We start from the raw sequence: 16,701 nt of genomic DNA on the forward strand, positions 1-16,701 counted from the left end.
ATTGAAAAATAGATCAAGATACTGTACCATAAGAAATTAACTAATCCTTGAAAGGAAACTTTCTTAATGTGTTACTTTACAAAATACCTGATAATTATGAATACAGGGCATATAAGATTTTGTTCATAAAAAGATTTTTATTTATTCATTCATAGAGATGCAGAGAGAGAGAGGCAGAGACACAGGCAGAGGGAGAAGCAGGCAAGCAGTCTCCATGCAGAGAGCCTGACATGGGACTTGATCTAGGGGTCTAGGATCATGCCCCGGGCCGCAGGCGGCGCTAAACCACTGTGCCACCGGGGCTTCCCCACAAAAGAGGTTTATAAGATACTTTTGTACCTTGCTAGATGTACTAAATGTGTATAATTTAAATTTATTGTTCAACAGAACAATTTTACTGCATTTGATGTAGTTTTGTCAGGAAGGAATCCTATCCTTGAAGGTTTTAAAATTGGATTTCTTACTTTTTGAAAACAGCTCTTTATTTTAGCATTCTAAAAATATCATTATGAGATTTAAAATGTCTTTAATTAGTTTTAGCATATCCTTGTGTCTGATACTTGAATCATCAGAATAGTGCTTAAAGATGGACAGTATTGACAAATTGAAAGAACTCAGTTTTATACTATATTAAACTGCTTTGTGAGAGGCATTCTTTAATAATTTATGTTTGGAAACACTCATGAATTTGGAATTAGATTTCCAAGGAGCCAAATTGCCCAAAAAGGATTTTTTTGTTTTTCAGTAGTAAAATTTAAGCACATGTGACTCCCTAAATTATGCTTTAGTGCACTTTTAGTGCAGTGGCATTTTTGATTCTAGAGTTTAGTGGGATTTTGCATTTATAAGAAGTCATTATAATATTGAAATATTTCAGAATAAATGGATAAAGGCCTTTTTTTTTTTCTCTTCTCAGGTATATTCAAGAGCAAATGACCAAGAACCATGTGGATGGTGGTTGGCTAAAGTTCGAATGATGAAAGGAGAAGTAAGTGATATTTACCCTTGCTTTATGACTAGTTTCCAAGGAAATACCTCAACTCTTGGTTTCTGTAAACATTACTTTAATTCTTAGTATTATTTCAAAATATCTCCTTTGGAAATAGTTGACCATACATTTAAAAAACTCATTAGAGCATTTAGTTTTATTTGTTTTCTGATTTTGGAAACATCTAAGCTTTTCTTCAGGGACGCACTTCCAAGAATGTGAGGACCACCAAGGTTCATGCTTGTAAGAGCCTATAATCTAGTTTAGGCAAATCAGATTGATGTTACTAAGCTGTGCTTAGTATTTGTGCCACAAGGGGGTGGGTCTACTGGTTAAGCTGAGCAAGGCAATTAGAACTTCATTTAAGCTCATTATTTTTGTTCAGATGGGATTTTTAAAGTATTTTGATGTCTTTTAGTTTTATGTCATTGAATATGCTGCTTGTGATGCCACTTACAATGAAATAGTCACATTTGAACGACTTCGGCCTGTCAATCAAAATAAAACTGTCAAAAAAAATACCTTCTTTAAATGCACAGTGGATGTTCCTGAGGATTTGAGAGAGGCGTGAGTAATTTTGTTTACTATTGAATTGCCTTGTGAATTAAGAGGATTTTTTTAGTGCCACAAAAATCTTTTTTTCCCAAACATCCAATCAAAAACTTATGATAGAAAATCTTTTTAGTAAACAAAAGTTTTAATAGGTAGTGTCAAAATGAAATACTTCATTTGCATTATAATTGCCTTCTGAATTTAATCTATTATTTAGGTCTTAAATATGAATTAATTTCTCCCTAGGTGTGCTAATGAGAATGCACATAAAGATTTTAAGAAAGCAGTAGGAGCATGCAGAATTTTTTACCATCCAGAAACCACACAGCTAATGATACTGGTAAGATAACTCCATATTTTAAAGTAGCCAATGGATATTTCACAGATTTTATTATAATTAAATATTTGAAAAGTTAAAAACTAACTTGGCATACAGTGAATTTATTAATTTATGGAAGAAAAATTTTTTTAGAGCTATAAAATGTTAAATTTCTATCTTTCATGGAGTAAGGAAAAAGATCAATATGATATTCTTAACAATATGAAATTCTTAATGTATGGGAATCTAGATCCCTGCTCCCATCCCTCTCCCCCATCATAATTTAAATAGCAGAACTAAATATGAGAATTCAGTAAAGGGGGGTAAATTACCTGTGGGAGGAGGAATGGTGGGTGAGGAGAGAAGTGTAGTAGATAAGAATCAAGGCAGACTTTATGTGGAAGGTCCTTGTTCGTTATTACCTTAACAAATACGATTTTTGAGTGATTAATTTCTTTGTTCATAGTCTGCCAGCGAAGCAACTGTGAAGAGAGTAAATATTTTAAGTGACATGCATTTGCGAAGTATTCGTACGAAGTTGATGCTTATGTCCAGAAATGAAGAGGCCACTAAGCATTTAGAAGTAAGTGGGGTTTATTCAAAAGGTTTTTTGTGTATCCTGTTTATTTTCATAAGTATATTATTCAAGTTCCCTGGCTCAAACTGCTTGATTGTTAGGTAAGCCAAGAAGTTGGGACCTATTTTGTGGCTAATAGGAGTCATTGTACCTTTAGAGCAATTATTTTTTTCTGTTACTTTCCCCAAACGTAGCCTTCATTTGCTAAATACCTGTTGAGTTTTTTGTTAGGACTTAGATAACAAGTGTCACAGAACTTAGAAATTCAGTGGGAATATCTAGTAGAACTGTATTACTACTTTTTCTTTACTCTGTCCTTTACCTTTTTTACTACCCTGTCAGCTGTCATTTATAACACATTCCATTAGTAACTAGTTCACTATAATAGCTAATGTAAGCAGAGAGGAGGGCATGTAGATGTAAGTTTTAAAAAAGAAGCCTGTTGTTGCTTTTCTATCCCATCCTAAGGTACTCTGTTTTCTCCTTATTCTTCATTGACACACTGTTAGAGGGAGACCCCTTCTCCCAATGCACCACATTCAGATCTTAGAGAAATTGAGGTATGTTTGTCTTTAGGACAAATTTCTAAATACCCCTACTAATTTAAAATTTCCAAACAAGGGATATGTGAGTGGGTTTTGAAAAATGAATCATCTGAATTGGAGAACTCCTTGCATCAGTAATTCTAGAAAATTGTTATAGAATTATTATTTTCTGTGATCATGATTAGATAGACTTTATCAAACTTTTTCCCCTTCTATTTATATCCCAAATGAGTATATTTTTCCTTAGTTCTTTTTGTTTTTTTAAAAATTATGGTAAAATGCAACATAAAATTTACTATCTTAAACCATTTTTAAGTGTACATTCGAGTAGTGTTAAGACTATTCATGTTGTTAACCAATTTCCACAACTTTTCATTTTGCAAAACTGAAACTATATCCATTAGACGATTTCCCATATCCCCTTCCCCGCACCTCAGGCAACCAGCATTCTACTTTCTGTTTCTATAAATCTGTCTACTTCTAGAAACCTCATGTAGGTGGGATCATACAGTATTAGTTTTGTTGTTGTTGTTCCCAACTTATTTTACTAAGTTCATTGTCTTCAATCCATATTGTAGCCTGTGTCAGAGTTTCCTTTTGAAGGCTGAATAATTTTGTGTGCTTACATCTCATTTTGTTTATCTGTTCAGTCAGGGCACATTTGGTTTGCTGCTTCTTCCTGATTACTATGAATACCACAAATGTGGGTATAGAAAAAAATAGTTTGGTCTTTTTGTAATATAGATTTTCTAATATACCTCTTTTACTAGTGCACGAAGCAACTTGCAGCAGCTTTTCATGAGGAATTTGTTGTGAGAGAAGATTTAATGGGCCTGGCAATTGGAACACATGGTAGTAACATACAGCAAGCTAGGAAGGTTCCTGGAGTTACAGCTATTGAGCTAGATGAAGATACTGGAACATTTAGAATCTATGGAGAGGTAAGCTATTATTTGTTCCTCACCATAGTAACATTATTTTAAAAATTTTTTTTCTTCGGTAACTTTATTTTAACTATTGTTTGATCATATTTTATTTGGAATTTTAATTTCCCAGTGAAATAGTTTAAAATCAGTCAACTGTAGTAATCATTACATGCGTACAGATGTATTGAAAGTAATATTGTATTATGGACAATAAGAGGTTTACTGAGTAATGTGTACTGTTCTCAGACGTTTAACCAGCTGCTTCTGATTTTATTTTTTATTTTTAAATTTTTTAAAAAGATTTTATTTATTCATGAGAAAAACAGAGAGAGAGGCAGGCTCTATGCAGGGAGCTCAATGTGGGACTTGATCCCGGGACTCCAGAATCATGCTCTGAGCCAAAGGCAGGTGCTAAACCGCTGAGCCACCCAGGCATTCCCTGCTTCTGATTTTAACTCCATTTTATGTGCTTTACATATAATTCGCCTTTTTTTTTTTTTTTTTTGGAGTGCTTACTGTGTGTCAGGCACTGTCAGTTGGAAATAGCATATAATGGAGCTTTTGAAGAACTTGAATTTAATGTTTTGTCATTGGTTAATTGTGACATTTGTGTGTACTAGAAAATAATAATCTCAAAAATAATTCAGACTTTTCATTACGACCATCCTTTAAATGGATGAGTTTTGGGGGTGATAATTTCAAGTCCTTTTTTTATTTATTTTTTATTTTTTATTTTTATTTAGTAGCACGTGTGTGCACACAAGCGTAAGAGCACAAATGAGGAGGGACAGATATGGAGAGGGAGAGTCAGACTCTGAACAGGGAGCCCAGCGTGGGCTTGATCCAAGACCATGGGATCATGACCTGAGTGGAAGGCAGACACTTAACTGACTGAGGCACTAGGCACCTCTGAAGTCCTAACTATTCATACAAAGCTCTTCTCATGAAAAGCTGGGTCATACAGTGAATCTGACTAGAATTCTGTTTTTCATTTCTGAAACTTGAGACATGGCCAGTATACAGTAATTAAAAGGCTTTGGAGCCACACTGCCTGGATAGGAATTGTTTCTATCACTTGGAGTGAACTTGCTGAAAGTTACTTAACTTCCCTGCATAATTTTCCTCAATATAAAATGAGTAGTGCTTACATTACAGTTGGAGAGGATTAAAAACACTTAAAAGATATTTGTGTTATATATGATGATGAGCCCACAGTACACTTTGTCATTACTAAAGAACAAACTGGGCACCTGGGTGGCTCAGGGGTTGAACGTCTGTCTGCCTTTGGCTCGGCGTTATCCTGGGGTCCAGGGATCAAGTCTCAATCCAGCTCCCCATAGGGAGCCTGTGTGTCTCCCTCTGCCTATATCTCTGCCCACCCTCCCACTTTCATGAATAAATAAATAAAATCTTAAAAAAAAACCCAAAACAGTAAAAGTGGAAGGTAACTTCCTGAGAACTACCGATTCCCTTTAGAAAGGCTCCCTTCTCCAATCTTCTAGTCTTTTTAAATTATACCCATTAGAAGTTAGGACTTGCAATGATTTTATCAATAAGTACTTAAAAAATATGCATCTCCATAAAACCTGCTTTTTAAAATTATGTTGAGAATGAAAAAACAGTGCAGACGGTATAGACAATATGAATAATTTGTATTTAACATTCATCTAGAGAAATTTAACATTGAAGTATGGACCAAATATTTTAAGGATTGGGTTAAAGTTTGGCTACTGTAAGTAAGCTAAACTCTGCTGTTTTCATAGGAACTTAAAAGGGCTTATGGTTTTCCCCCCCTTTCCCTTGAAGATGTTCTCATAGTCTTTTTTTTTCCCCTTAATGCTTTAATAATTTTTTTTTAAAGTACTTCATGAATTACTTGACCTGAAATGTCACGTTAGTGGGCTGAGCAGAATCTTGTCCTAGAGCATAATTCAGAATTTTTCATTTTTTGTGTTTTTGTTTTGGATTAGGATTTTATTTTATGTTTATTGTTCCTGCAGAGTGCTGATGCTGTAAAAAAGGCTAGAGGTTTCTTGGAATTCGTGGAGGATTTTATTCAGGTTCCTAGGAATCTTGTTGGTAGGTATTCTACTAAATGTTAAATAAGTTAAATGTTATTAATTCTCTATGGTAATTTAATTGAAATTTAATTTTGTTTGATGTTGTATTTTATTTGTAGTTATATGGAGTATTTGATGGTTTTCACTTTTTAATGTAATATATAACTTGTATCTCATTATCATATTAAAAAGTAATTTTCTTCTGTACAGGATGACTCACTAATAAGACCATGATTTTAATAAGTGTGTCACTACATTTTTTTAAAAGCCATCTGACCACTTAGGCTTGCTCTACTTACACTCCATTCACTTAATATCTTTTTATCTCTCATATATGTCCATCAAAATTGTCATAGTATTTTTTGAGAAGGTGTTTGTGATATTTATTTTTTGTTTAGTGCAAAAGAGAAAGTAAGTGGACTAACAATAGGGAAATAAACTTCTACACTGAATAAATAATACTTGGTTGTTGCAAAGGCATAGAATATGATAAGAAGTCATGGGCAGGAGAGAAGGATGGTGATGATGATAGGGGAAGTTTCATTATTAAGTATCTGACACCATTAATGGAAATTATTAACCCATGGGTTGTAAGTTAAGTGACAAAGTTTTGAGTTTTAAGCTGTAGTTAAAGGAGCTTTATAGCTTGGGATGAGTTGTTTAATAGCTTTGTTATTATACCCTCTACATCTGTGTGTTATCCTTTTAAATGCTGTTTGAGATAAATGGGAAAATTTTGGTCATGTATTAATACTCCGTAATTATCTTAAACATTTATTATAAAAGTAAGCATTAACATAAAGCAGCAGAGACATTTCCTAGGAGGGGCTTGAGTTTTTGTCCACTATTAGTTTCTTGACCTTACTGAAACAGAGCCCTTTGGACTATTTGTACATAATTATACCTGTTTTGCCTTTAGGGAATGATTTTCTGTTTTAGGTGTTCTATTTGTCAAATCTTATCTTTTTTAAAAAAAATTTTTAGCTGTAGGTAAAATGCCCCAAATTTCCACTGTCAAAAGATGTTTGTTTTTGACCAGTAACAAGTTTGTATACTCTGGGACAGTTAATCTACAGCACAAGAACTTGGACAGTTTTCTTGTTTTTTTACTATTAGTTTGCTTCTTACCTTTACCCAAGCTTTTGAATAGGTATGACGTACTACCAAATAAGTAAGCTCCATTTTATTTGTTCTTGTTCATTGTAGATTGAACTGCTGGTGTGATGAGTTGAGATGTTGAATAAGCTTGAAGAAGCTTTATATAATTCTAACAGACATTAAGATACAAAGTATTATCAAATGTTTATCATTGTCCAGTGAAATTACTTTTGACAAGCTGCTTTGGAAAATGAATCCCCTATTTTCTTTAAATCACAATTATTGATACTTATTAGGAGTTAACATTGTGCTTGCTGCTTTATAGAACATAATTTAACTTAGGTTTTTTTTACTTGTAAAAATGATTGGGAGATGAGGGTGTGCAAGGAAATTAGAGTTCTTTTCAACCTGATTCTATAGAAGATAGAGTTGGTCTTACAGAATTTGTGATAGTGTTAAATTTGAGTAAAAATTCCTGATACTTCAGAAATAAGGAAATTGGAATTATTTGTAGTTCTCTGGTTTTTCTCTTTATTCATTTATCTGTGCAGTGATGTGAATACCGATCCTGTCTATTTTTTCCTCTACTCTCTTGGTTTGCTTTGGTGATTTGGGTTATTTGGGACCCTTTAGAAAATATACATTAGTATAACCATTGTATACATTGGTGAAATACTCTGAGGTAGTGTGAAGATTTCTTGGTTGTTGTATATAATAATACTACATTTCCCTCCAAAATATCTTATGGGTGAAGCAGTCTTTTGAAAAATAGTACATTCTTAGTACAAGTGAAAAAGAAAGTGGACTGAGGAGTAAAAGGGAATGAGGACTACTTGGTGGGTAAGTTCAAGAGAATTCTCTTATATATTCAGGCTCTAAGAGTTCTAGACCCTGACCATTTCCTCCCCTCCTAAGTCAAAAGAAAAATATGTGAACATTGATTTAAAAATGAAACGTTTCACCTCCTGGAAGCCTTCCTTAATCACTTCTTTACTCTGTCCCTTCAGCATTTATGCTCAGTGCTCAATTTATACTACAGGTCTGCTTCAGTTTGTCAATATGCTTTGGAATTTAAACTTTGGAAATGATCAGTTAAAATATTGACGGTCTCTGGTGGGACTAAATAAAACATTCAGGTAGGTCCCTGCCACAGACCCCAGAAGGGTGATGGATGTACACTCACCACTGGTATAGTTAATAGAAGGAAGGGGCAAAGATTCTGGGGGAGGGATTATTATATATCAATCTGATTTTTGATTTTTCGAAAGATATTTGCTTATTTTTAGCAGGGTCAAGGATGGAGTTGCTGCTTGAGCTTCACTGTGTTAACAATGAAGGTTGCTTTTATATACTGCTGCTAGGGCTGCTCAGAGAAGACCTACCTACATCATGTGAATTCCCTGTCCTACTCTATTTTTCTTTTTACCTGTTCAATTGCTGCTTTTAAATTTAGGGTTATTAGTGGGGAAGGAGGTTTGAGAATAGGGTTAGAAAATCTTAAAAAAAAAATCTTATAATGGTGTGTTTGCTGTATTGACCCATTTACTCTTCCCTTATTTGTCAGTGGAAACTGTCTTCTCAAGCATGCAATAGGAAAAACTTCCATTTTTAACCCTTTTCAACCAAAATTAACTTATTTTGGAAATAGATTGCTGATTTAGTTAAAAAAGAGTGATTTGGACTTAATAACTTTTATAAGGGATACATCTGTTTCATACAGGGGAGGTTATCTGAATATTTACTTCTGTTATCAGGTAACCTTATCCAGTATTGCTTTACTATTTTACAAATTTGCTCTCTTTGTAAGAAGAGTAAGTTCCTAAGAGGGAGAGAATTTCCTACCCCCCTTTTAGTTTCTCTTTTAGTTATTGGATACTCTGTAACTGCTGTTTGATACACGTTAAGTGTGGTAGAAGGTAAATTATTTGGATTTTATGTCAATATATAGTATTTCATACTTAGGAAGATAGCATACTATATACATAATATATGTATTTGTATAGCTATGAAGTACTTGGTGAAAAATGTTAGGTGCAAACATTTCATTGAAGAGAGTATTCATTTTAAAAGTATCTTCAAGTTATAGAAGTGTTTTGTTCGAATAGCAACTTGAATATGAAAGTAAGATTGAATTTGTTAATATAAACAAATTGATAGGATTAATACCGAAATAAAGTGTTTCTTTTGCCTTTGTATGTCCATAGTTTTGGAATGGGTTGCATTGGTATTCTAAAATATTGAAATGATGTAGAGCACATTAAAAAATGTTTAGACTTGGAAAATGTCTTACGTGTGAGCAGCGTGTCAATCTTAGTTAATAATAACCTTAGGCATTCTAAAGAGAAGGAAGTTTGAGGCAAGGATAAAATTCCTCTAGTGTTCAGGGTGAATATATTGAGAGTAAAAAAATGGAGTTTTGCTTGGTTTTTTAAATTTGATAGCAAGTCAAATTATTTGGGCTGGTGTTGGAAGAATAGCAGTATTGGTTTTAACTTATTGTTACATTTTTTTCTTTTATTAAAGGAAAAGTAATTGGAAAAAATGGCAAAGTTATTCAGGAAATAGTGGACAAATCTGGTGTGGTTCGGGTGAGGATTGAAGGAGACAATGAAAATAAACTACCTAGAGAAGATGTGAGTATTTAACATGTAATTTTTTTTTAATTTTTATTTTTAATTTTTATTTATTTATTCATGAGAGACAGAGAGAGAGGCAGAGACACAGGCAGAGGAAGAAGCAGGCTCCATGCAGGGAGCCTGACACGGGATTTGATCCTGGGATTCCAGGATCCTGCCCTGGGCCAAAGGCAGGCGCTAAACCGCTGAGCCACCCAGGGATTCCCTGAAAACAATCATTTTTTTAATTGAAATCTTTTAAGCTTTTGTGTTGCTCTTAATTATGACACCAACATTCTGAAATTTCTTTTTCTGTCTCGCATGTTAATGTTTTGTCTACAATGCTGTTCTTTACTCCTCATCATTTTAAGGATCTCTTACTTTGGTGGCTACGGTGGCTTAAAGCTTATATGCCTATGAATATAAGGCAAGGATTTTCTCAAGGCAAGGATTTTCTCCTAAATTATCTCCCAGGAAGCAGCTTCAGTTCTGCACAATAGATTACAGCATGGAGAGCTTGTTAGCCTATTGGAAAGAATTTGTCTTCTTTAAAAGAAAGAAAAAAACTAGTCATGTTAGCCTAGATAACCTCACATCAAGTATTGAATTTGTAAAGATGCCTATTAAAGGACCACTTCCTTTATTCTTTTAATTCCAATATAGAAGCAAAAAAAAACAAATGAGGAAAACACATGACTTAGTATTACAGAAATGAGTACTTGTGGCTCAGATTGGTTTCATCTTTTATACTGCTTCCAGAATTGCTGTAAATCTCAACCTTTACTCTTTAAGCAGCCCTCCTTCCCATTTCCTCTGAGAGGAGGATTAAAATCAAAGTGTCATTAAAATTAGCACTTTCCCCTTTTATACACTCCCCCTTTTTAATGTATAAAATAATGATGATCCATTTGACATACGACCACTCCTAAAATTGATCTGAATATCAAAATGTTTACTGATCAGGGCCATTATATTAGTCAACTCTAAATTTCTTAGCTTGGTAGAAGTATCTATTCTTCTTTTACCTTGTCTTAATCTCTTGTTGCTTTCCAGTATTTAACATTTTGTTATAAAGCTGATTCTTTTAAGACTTTCTTGATAAATAAGTTTATTGTATTTTACTGTTTGCAGTTTTGGTTATTGTTACCTCCCATTTCTGTGCCAGGGTTAAGAAACTGAAATGCTTATAGAAACCAAGTAGTTTATTAAATAGGAAGTTGGGATACACAAGATAGGGATAGGAGGGTACATGGTCCCTTTCTATAAAAGAAGCTTGTGCTGCTTATTAGCTTTAATGTGGTTGCCATGTGAGAACGCATGCATGTTGCTGTATCTTTTGATGATAAGAGAAACTGGAAACCTATAATATGGAGGATTTAAAAATATTCAGAACAATGCAAGTTAAAACAAACCTGAAGGTTGTTGGAAGCCACCGTTTCATAATTTAAGCTGTTTTAATGTGCTGATAGACTCTGTTTATAATTTATTTACTCTGAAGTCTTTGGTGACCCATCTTTAGCCTGAAATGACCTTTCCCACCTGTGTATCATAGCAATTATTATCTGTATAATTGTGTATTTGATGATTTTCTCAACATATGTTTATTGTCTCATCAACCACATTATGAACTCTGAAATCAAAGTCTGAATTCTCATATTCTCTACTTTTCTCTAGCCATATGAAGTGGATAGAGTTAGGTGCTTAATCAATATTTCCACCCAGTTTTTAAGATTGGTTTTGAGTTTTTCACTGTTAGAGAAATATAGTTCTATAAAGGTTAGAACAGCACAGAAGAGTATAGCGTGAAAAATAAATGTGTATCTATGTGCTGTCCATATTTCTCCTCTCTCTATTGTGTCTAATAGATTTTAGACTGTTGTCGGTTGCCTTTTCATGTCTTTGTTTTGCTACTAAAAACTGCTGCAGCAAATATCCCTTACCACTGCAGAGTAAATTCCTGGAAGTGGGTTTTTTAGATCAAAGGGTAAAAGGCATTTCAATATTTAGATATTATTTTTCCCACACATTCCTTCCGTCAGTGTCGGAAATGGGTCTATTTTCACATACTTGCCAGTATAGAGTTTCATCAAACTTTTAATTAGTGCTATTCCAGAAGGTGTACATGTTTTCTCTCCAAATGCTTAAGACATTTTAAGTTTTCTGTTAAGCATCTTGTCTTTTGCATATTTTTTGCCTTTATTATTAAGTTGTTAGAGCTTTTACATTTTAAGAAAGCTAGTCTTTTGTCTTTTCCTATTCGTAGCAAATACTCTTTTTCCTTGATTTTCACCTCCAATATAAATTTTTTATATTGTATTTTTTTAAGACTTTTGCTTTATGACTTAATACTTTTGCACTTTGTGTCCTGGTTGGTAAGGTCTTATCTACATGTAGATCATTTAGAAATCCTTTAATATGTCATTCTCTAGTTTTTTTTATGTAAATTTTTCACCTCAGTGTGATATATATATTTTCTTTGGCGGGGGCAGGGTATAAAGTATGAGGAACCAGGGATGCTGCTTTATTTTTCCCAAGTGCTAGTTGGTAGTGTCAGTGTAATCTATTAAATATTAAGTAATCAGGTATTGGCATTTTTTAAAAATCTGGGAATTTCACTGAAATAACTGTTAGAAACGCATTTGTATATTCAGTAATAATTTTTTCCTGAAATCTTTTATTATGGCTTTATAGCAGCGATTAAAATATTTTGTAAAATGTGTCTTTAAGGTTGTGTTCCCACCTGTCCTTTTCTTTGGTGGTAACTGTTGGTGGTAGCATCTCAAATTCAGGTTCAAGGCATTGTATTTCTCTTATTCCTCGCAGATCATCTGTCTGGAATGACTTCTTTACCTACTTGGTGGCAAAATTCTATTTGTTTTTAACATTTACTTTAATAATTTGGGAATTCCCCTAAATTTCCACATCTGGGAGTGGCGTAATCCACATTCTACTTAATATTTCTATGTTTTTCATTGATACCACTAATGCTATACAGTAAGATTATTGCACGAATGTTTAGTATCTTTTCTGTAAATTGCGAATGCCTTTAGAATAGGGACTTGATCCTTTTTCATTGTGGAGATTCTGGCAAGTAACATGTGGTTTGTTGGGATTAGGTAACTAGGTATGAAATTGGCTGGCCCACTTGCTAATGGTATGACTGGGCAAATTGTTTTGTCAACGGTAAAATTGGAGAATTTTTTTTAAGTGGAGTATTTTTTAAAGTTAACTCTTTAATATTAAATAAGATATAGATATAGGATAATAATATACTACTAGAAACATGATATGTGCTTAAAATATAATAGATCTTTTTTTACCCCTCCTCCATCTTTCTTTCATTTGGCATTGTTTCTTATCTGCCCATGAATTCCTGAGGATAGGGTCAAGACTTCTTCCTAAACTTATAGTCCTTTTTTTCATGCCCTCTTAAGCCAGTCTGTTTAAATAGCTGTTAGGAACTCACCTGTAGAATCAAGTGAGACACTGAAACTGATTAGGAGAGTTTATTTAGGTTTTTACTCATTTTCCTTAGCCATTAGAAAGCTGGAAGTATATTTGTTTGTAAATGTTTGTACTCTGTATGTGACACTTCTGTAAATGGCCAGGAGGCACTCCTTCCAGTATACTGACATTGACAGTTTTGTTATGTGAGCACATATTAGGGATAGCCTAGCTCTAGTGTGCTTTATCTTTTTAAAGCCATAACTAGCAGGGCAGTCTAAGTCTGTAAATTTATACCAGTTTGAAGGAAAATTTCTTTAAAAGGTAATTTATATGTGGAGAAAGATTGAATTAGAAATTAGAAAATCTGATATAAACTGATATTTTAAAAGCAATTTAAATTTTTAGCATACTTAAGTTGTAGGGCAAATACAATGAGTTCTTGAAAACCTCAGTATTTGAAATTATATTGATCTTATTCTTAGTTTATTTATAAATCTTGTATTTTAGTAGATGTAAATCACTATTTTAGGAAAGTTTTCTGTATTATATATTAGTATGTCAGATTTAGGCTGGAACTCTGTTAAAATACAAAATACTGAGGATGTTTCGTTTTCTTACAGGGTATGGTTCCATTTGTATTCGTTGGCACTAAAGAAAGCATTGGAAATGTGCAAGTTCTTTTAGAATATCATATTGCTTACCTAAAGGTTTGTATACTGTTCACATTTGTATCACTGTTGCTTCACATGTTAAAATTAAATCAGTTTTGTATTTGTATTAAATTTCAAGTCATTAAATATTTTTTTGTTAATTCAGCTTCAAATTTACCCTGTTTTCCTACATGAGAAGTTAAAAGGTCTGTTGCCATAATAAAATGAATGGCCTCTTATGCACATTGTTCCTCTTTTTCTCTGAAGTTTTATATTCTTTCCTTTCTGTTCAAGGGTCACGCTTGTGTTGCTGTAATTTGACTGTTACCACCTTACATGTATACATGTGTTGTACTGAAATCACTTTGTTTTTATGTCGTTGTTTTACATGCAAATAGGGTAGAGGACAGGGAATAAGATAGGCTTTCTTGGTAACTGGTATTTGAATCAGATGTGCCTATCTCACAGACATCATTTGATAATTCTTAACCATTGTTTCTAACATAATTTATTTGAATTGATAAAGAGCAAAGATTTAAAAAAAGAAATGGCCTATAATGTATTAAAAGTTGGAATTGTCATATTCTACTTTATCTATTATTACCAAGTTTTGTAATACCCTAACAGCTCTATCTCTGGTAGGTTTTACTTTGTTAGTCACTCATATCATTGCTGCTATGTTAATATTTTGAAAGCACACCTTATGATGTCATTTTTTTTTTTTTTTTTTTTGGAAACTCATGTTTAAAATCTCCATTCGGTCTGGCATTTTAAAGCTCATGCTTTATCTTCCAGTGTTCTGCTACCTTTTAGCCAGGAGCTTTGTCTGGTCACCTTACCTTCACATTCTGTAATGACCTCAATTTCTGAATGACCAAGTCTCCTAGGCCACAACTCAGATGTCAACATTTTGATGGAAAAGTAGGTTAATAGTCCCTCTCATACATGGTACTTGTATCTCAGCAAAGTTTTAACTTCTTGAGGGGCTGAATCTGGTAATATTGTGTCATTATTAGGCCTATCACCATTTGTTCGTTCATTCATTCATATTTAGTGGTAGGAACTAAACTCACACTGTGAATACTGCTCTAGCATAAGAAACATTTATTCTGCCCCATAAGCACCAACGAATAGTTTATTTCAATGCTTGTCTGTTAAACATAGCTGTAAAGGTGGAAAGTCCTTGTCTTTTTCTCTATTGTATGCTTGTGGCACTTAGTATACTTGGAGCTTGCTAAGGTATTTAGTAAATGTTTAGTGAATTGAGTCAGCAATGACCTTGTGAATTGTATTTACTAGGCACCCATTTGTATTTTACCAAATAATTGGCCAAAATCACAGCTTCTTTCATTGATAGAGAATATAGCTTTATCTGTAGGCTTTAAAGAAGGTAAAAATGGTGCAACATAGAATATTTACCCTTTTTTGTTTTGCTTATAGGAAGTAGAACAGCTAAGAATGGAACGCCTACAGATTGATGAACAGCTACGACAGATTGGTATGGGTTTCAGACCTTCTTCCACCAGAGGGCCTGAAAAAGAAAAAGGATATGCCACTGATGAAAGTACCGTCTCTTCTGTACAAGGTTCTAGGTCTTATAGTGGAAGAGGCAGAGGTCGTCGGGGCCCTAATTACACCTCCGGTTATGGTAACCAATTTTTTTTTGTTAGTCGTTCTAGTTTAGGATCTTCAAAAATTATTGCTAAATATTAGTTAGTTCGTTTTTCTCCCTTGGCTTTGGGGGCAGGAGCTGGGTTTGAGCTATGTGTATGGTAGTGAAGGCATATAGTAAAAGGTGTATATTGTTCAAGCAGCTGTGTAATTAGATCAGACGTTTTTGTTACATTGGCAGTTTATGATCATATTCTAAATATTTAGAATAAATATAGATGGAGCTTATATATACATATTTGTATACAAAAACGTATACATATGAAAACCTAGTGATGGTCCCTCTAGGAATTCTCTTTTGCCTACCCTCCATGGAAAATAAAAATGAAAAATATTCTAGTCAGTGTGCTAAGGTTGTGTATAGCACATCTGTACTACCTTTATAAAATGTACTCTGTTGACTCACTTGGCAGTTTTGAATATAAATAATTTTACATTTGGAATTGTTTTATGAAATAACATTTCACTACGAGGGCTTTTTAAAAATCCAGAACCAAATTAACATTTTATAAATGAGTATATATTTTTCTCAAATGTATTTCAGTGTGAGGATGGGGCTGTAACCCATATAGGAAGCTAGTGGATGGTGGTGGTCAACAATTTTCTAATCCTAAATTTTCACTTATTCTTCTTCAGCTTTGGAGTTGTTCCATTTTTCTGCATTTGGACTTGGATCTTAGCAGTGACCTGACTTTTGTCTTACCTCATTTTCTTCCCTTTCTTTTTCCTTTTCTTTTCTCCACTCCTCAATGCTTATCCTAACTGCTTTAGAGAAATAATTCCTAAGCTTTTTCCAAAATTGAAGACATTTTAGGGAAAATGGATAAACATAAAAGCTTAGAGTATGCAGATTGCACATCCAGATTTCATGTTTGAAGGATCATCTAATGATGCCAGAATTATATTAAAAATTTGCCCTTTCATTTATTGTAGAGCTGAAAGGTTAATTATCCCTTTTCTTTCATATATTTCCATGTTCTTATTTCTTGGTAGTTTTGTAGTTTTTATTTAAAGTTAACTCTGTATTGAAACTTGAAAAATTTTAGTAAAGCTTTGAAGGGCAGAAAATTGCAAAGTATTAACTGTATTCCTGAAAATACATTTAATAAAAAAGACAGTTAACCTGTAATTAAAGAGAAATACTGAATGATTCTAGAGATGCAAATTACTAGTACAGATAATCAGATTGGCTTTTTGGATGATAGGATAATGAATTCATTGAAGACTTTTCTAAGCTTCTCTGGAAAGTCAGC

General features: G+C 33.4%; 1 protein-coding gene across 6 annotated transcripts in view; it reads left to right on the plus strand.

Moving 5' to 3' along the window:
* Positions 1-16,701, plus strand: part of FXR1 (FMR1 autosomal homolog 1) — a 61,991-nt gene that overhangs the window by 33,889 nt on the left and 11,401 nt on the right. For 3 of the 6 annotated variants that reach the window (XM_072807524.1, XM_072807525.1, XM_072807527.1), the window contains exons 4-13: positions 917-988; positions 1,407-1,555; positions 1,787-1,880; positions 2,326-2,442; positions 3,752-3,922; positions 5,908-5,986; positions 9,589-9,698; positions 13,748-13,834; positions 15,218-15,275; positions 15,363-15,425. In XM_072807524.1, coding sequence (XP_072663625.1) covers positions 917-988; positions 1,407-1,555; positions 1,787-1,880; positions 2,326-2,442; positions 3,752-3,922; positions 5,908-5,986; positions 9,589-9,698; positions 13,748-13,834; positions 15,218-15,275; positions 15,363-15,425 — 1,000 coding nt within the window. Of the gene's footprint in view, positions 1-916; positions 989-1,406; positions 1,556-1,786; positions 1,881-2,325; positions 2,443-3,751; positions 3,923-5,907; positions 5,987-9,588; positions 9,699-13,747; positions 13,835-15,217; positions 15,426-16,701 lie in introns of all 6 variants that reach the window. The other 3 variants (XM_072807522.1, XM_072807523.1, XM_072807526.1) reach the window with 1 other exon arrangement.

Source organism: Canis lupus, chromosome 31, assembly GCF_048164855.1.
Source record: "Canis lupus baileyi chromosome 31, mCanLup2.hap1, whole genome shotgun sequence".
Classification (NCBI taxonomy): domain Eukaryota; kingdom Metazoa; phylum Chordata; class Mammalia; order Carnivora; family Canidae; genus Canis; species Canis lupus.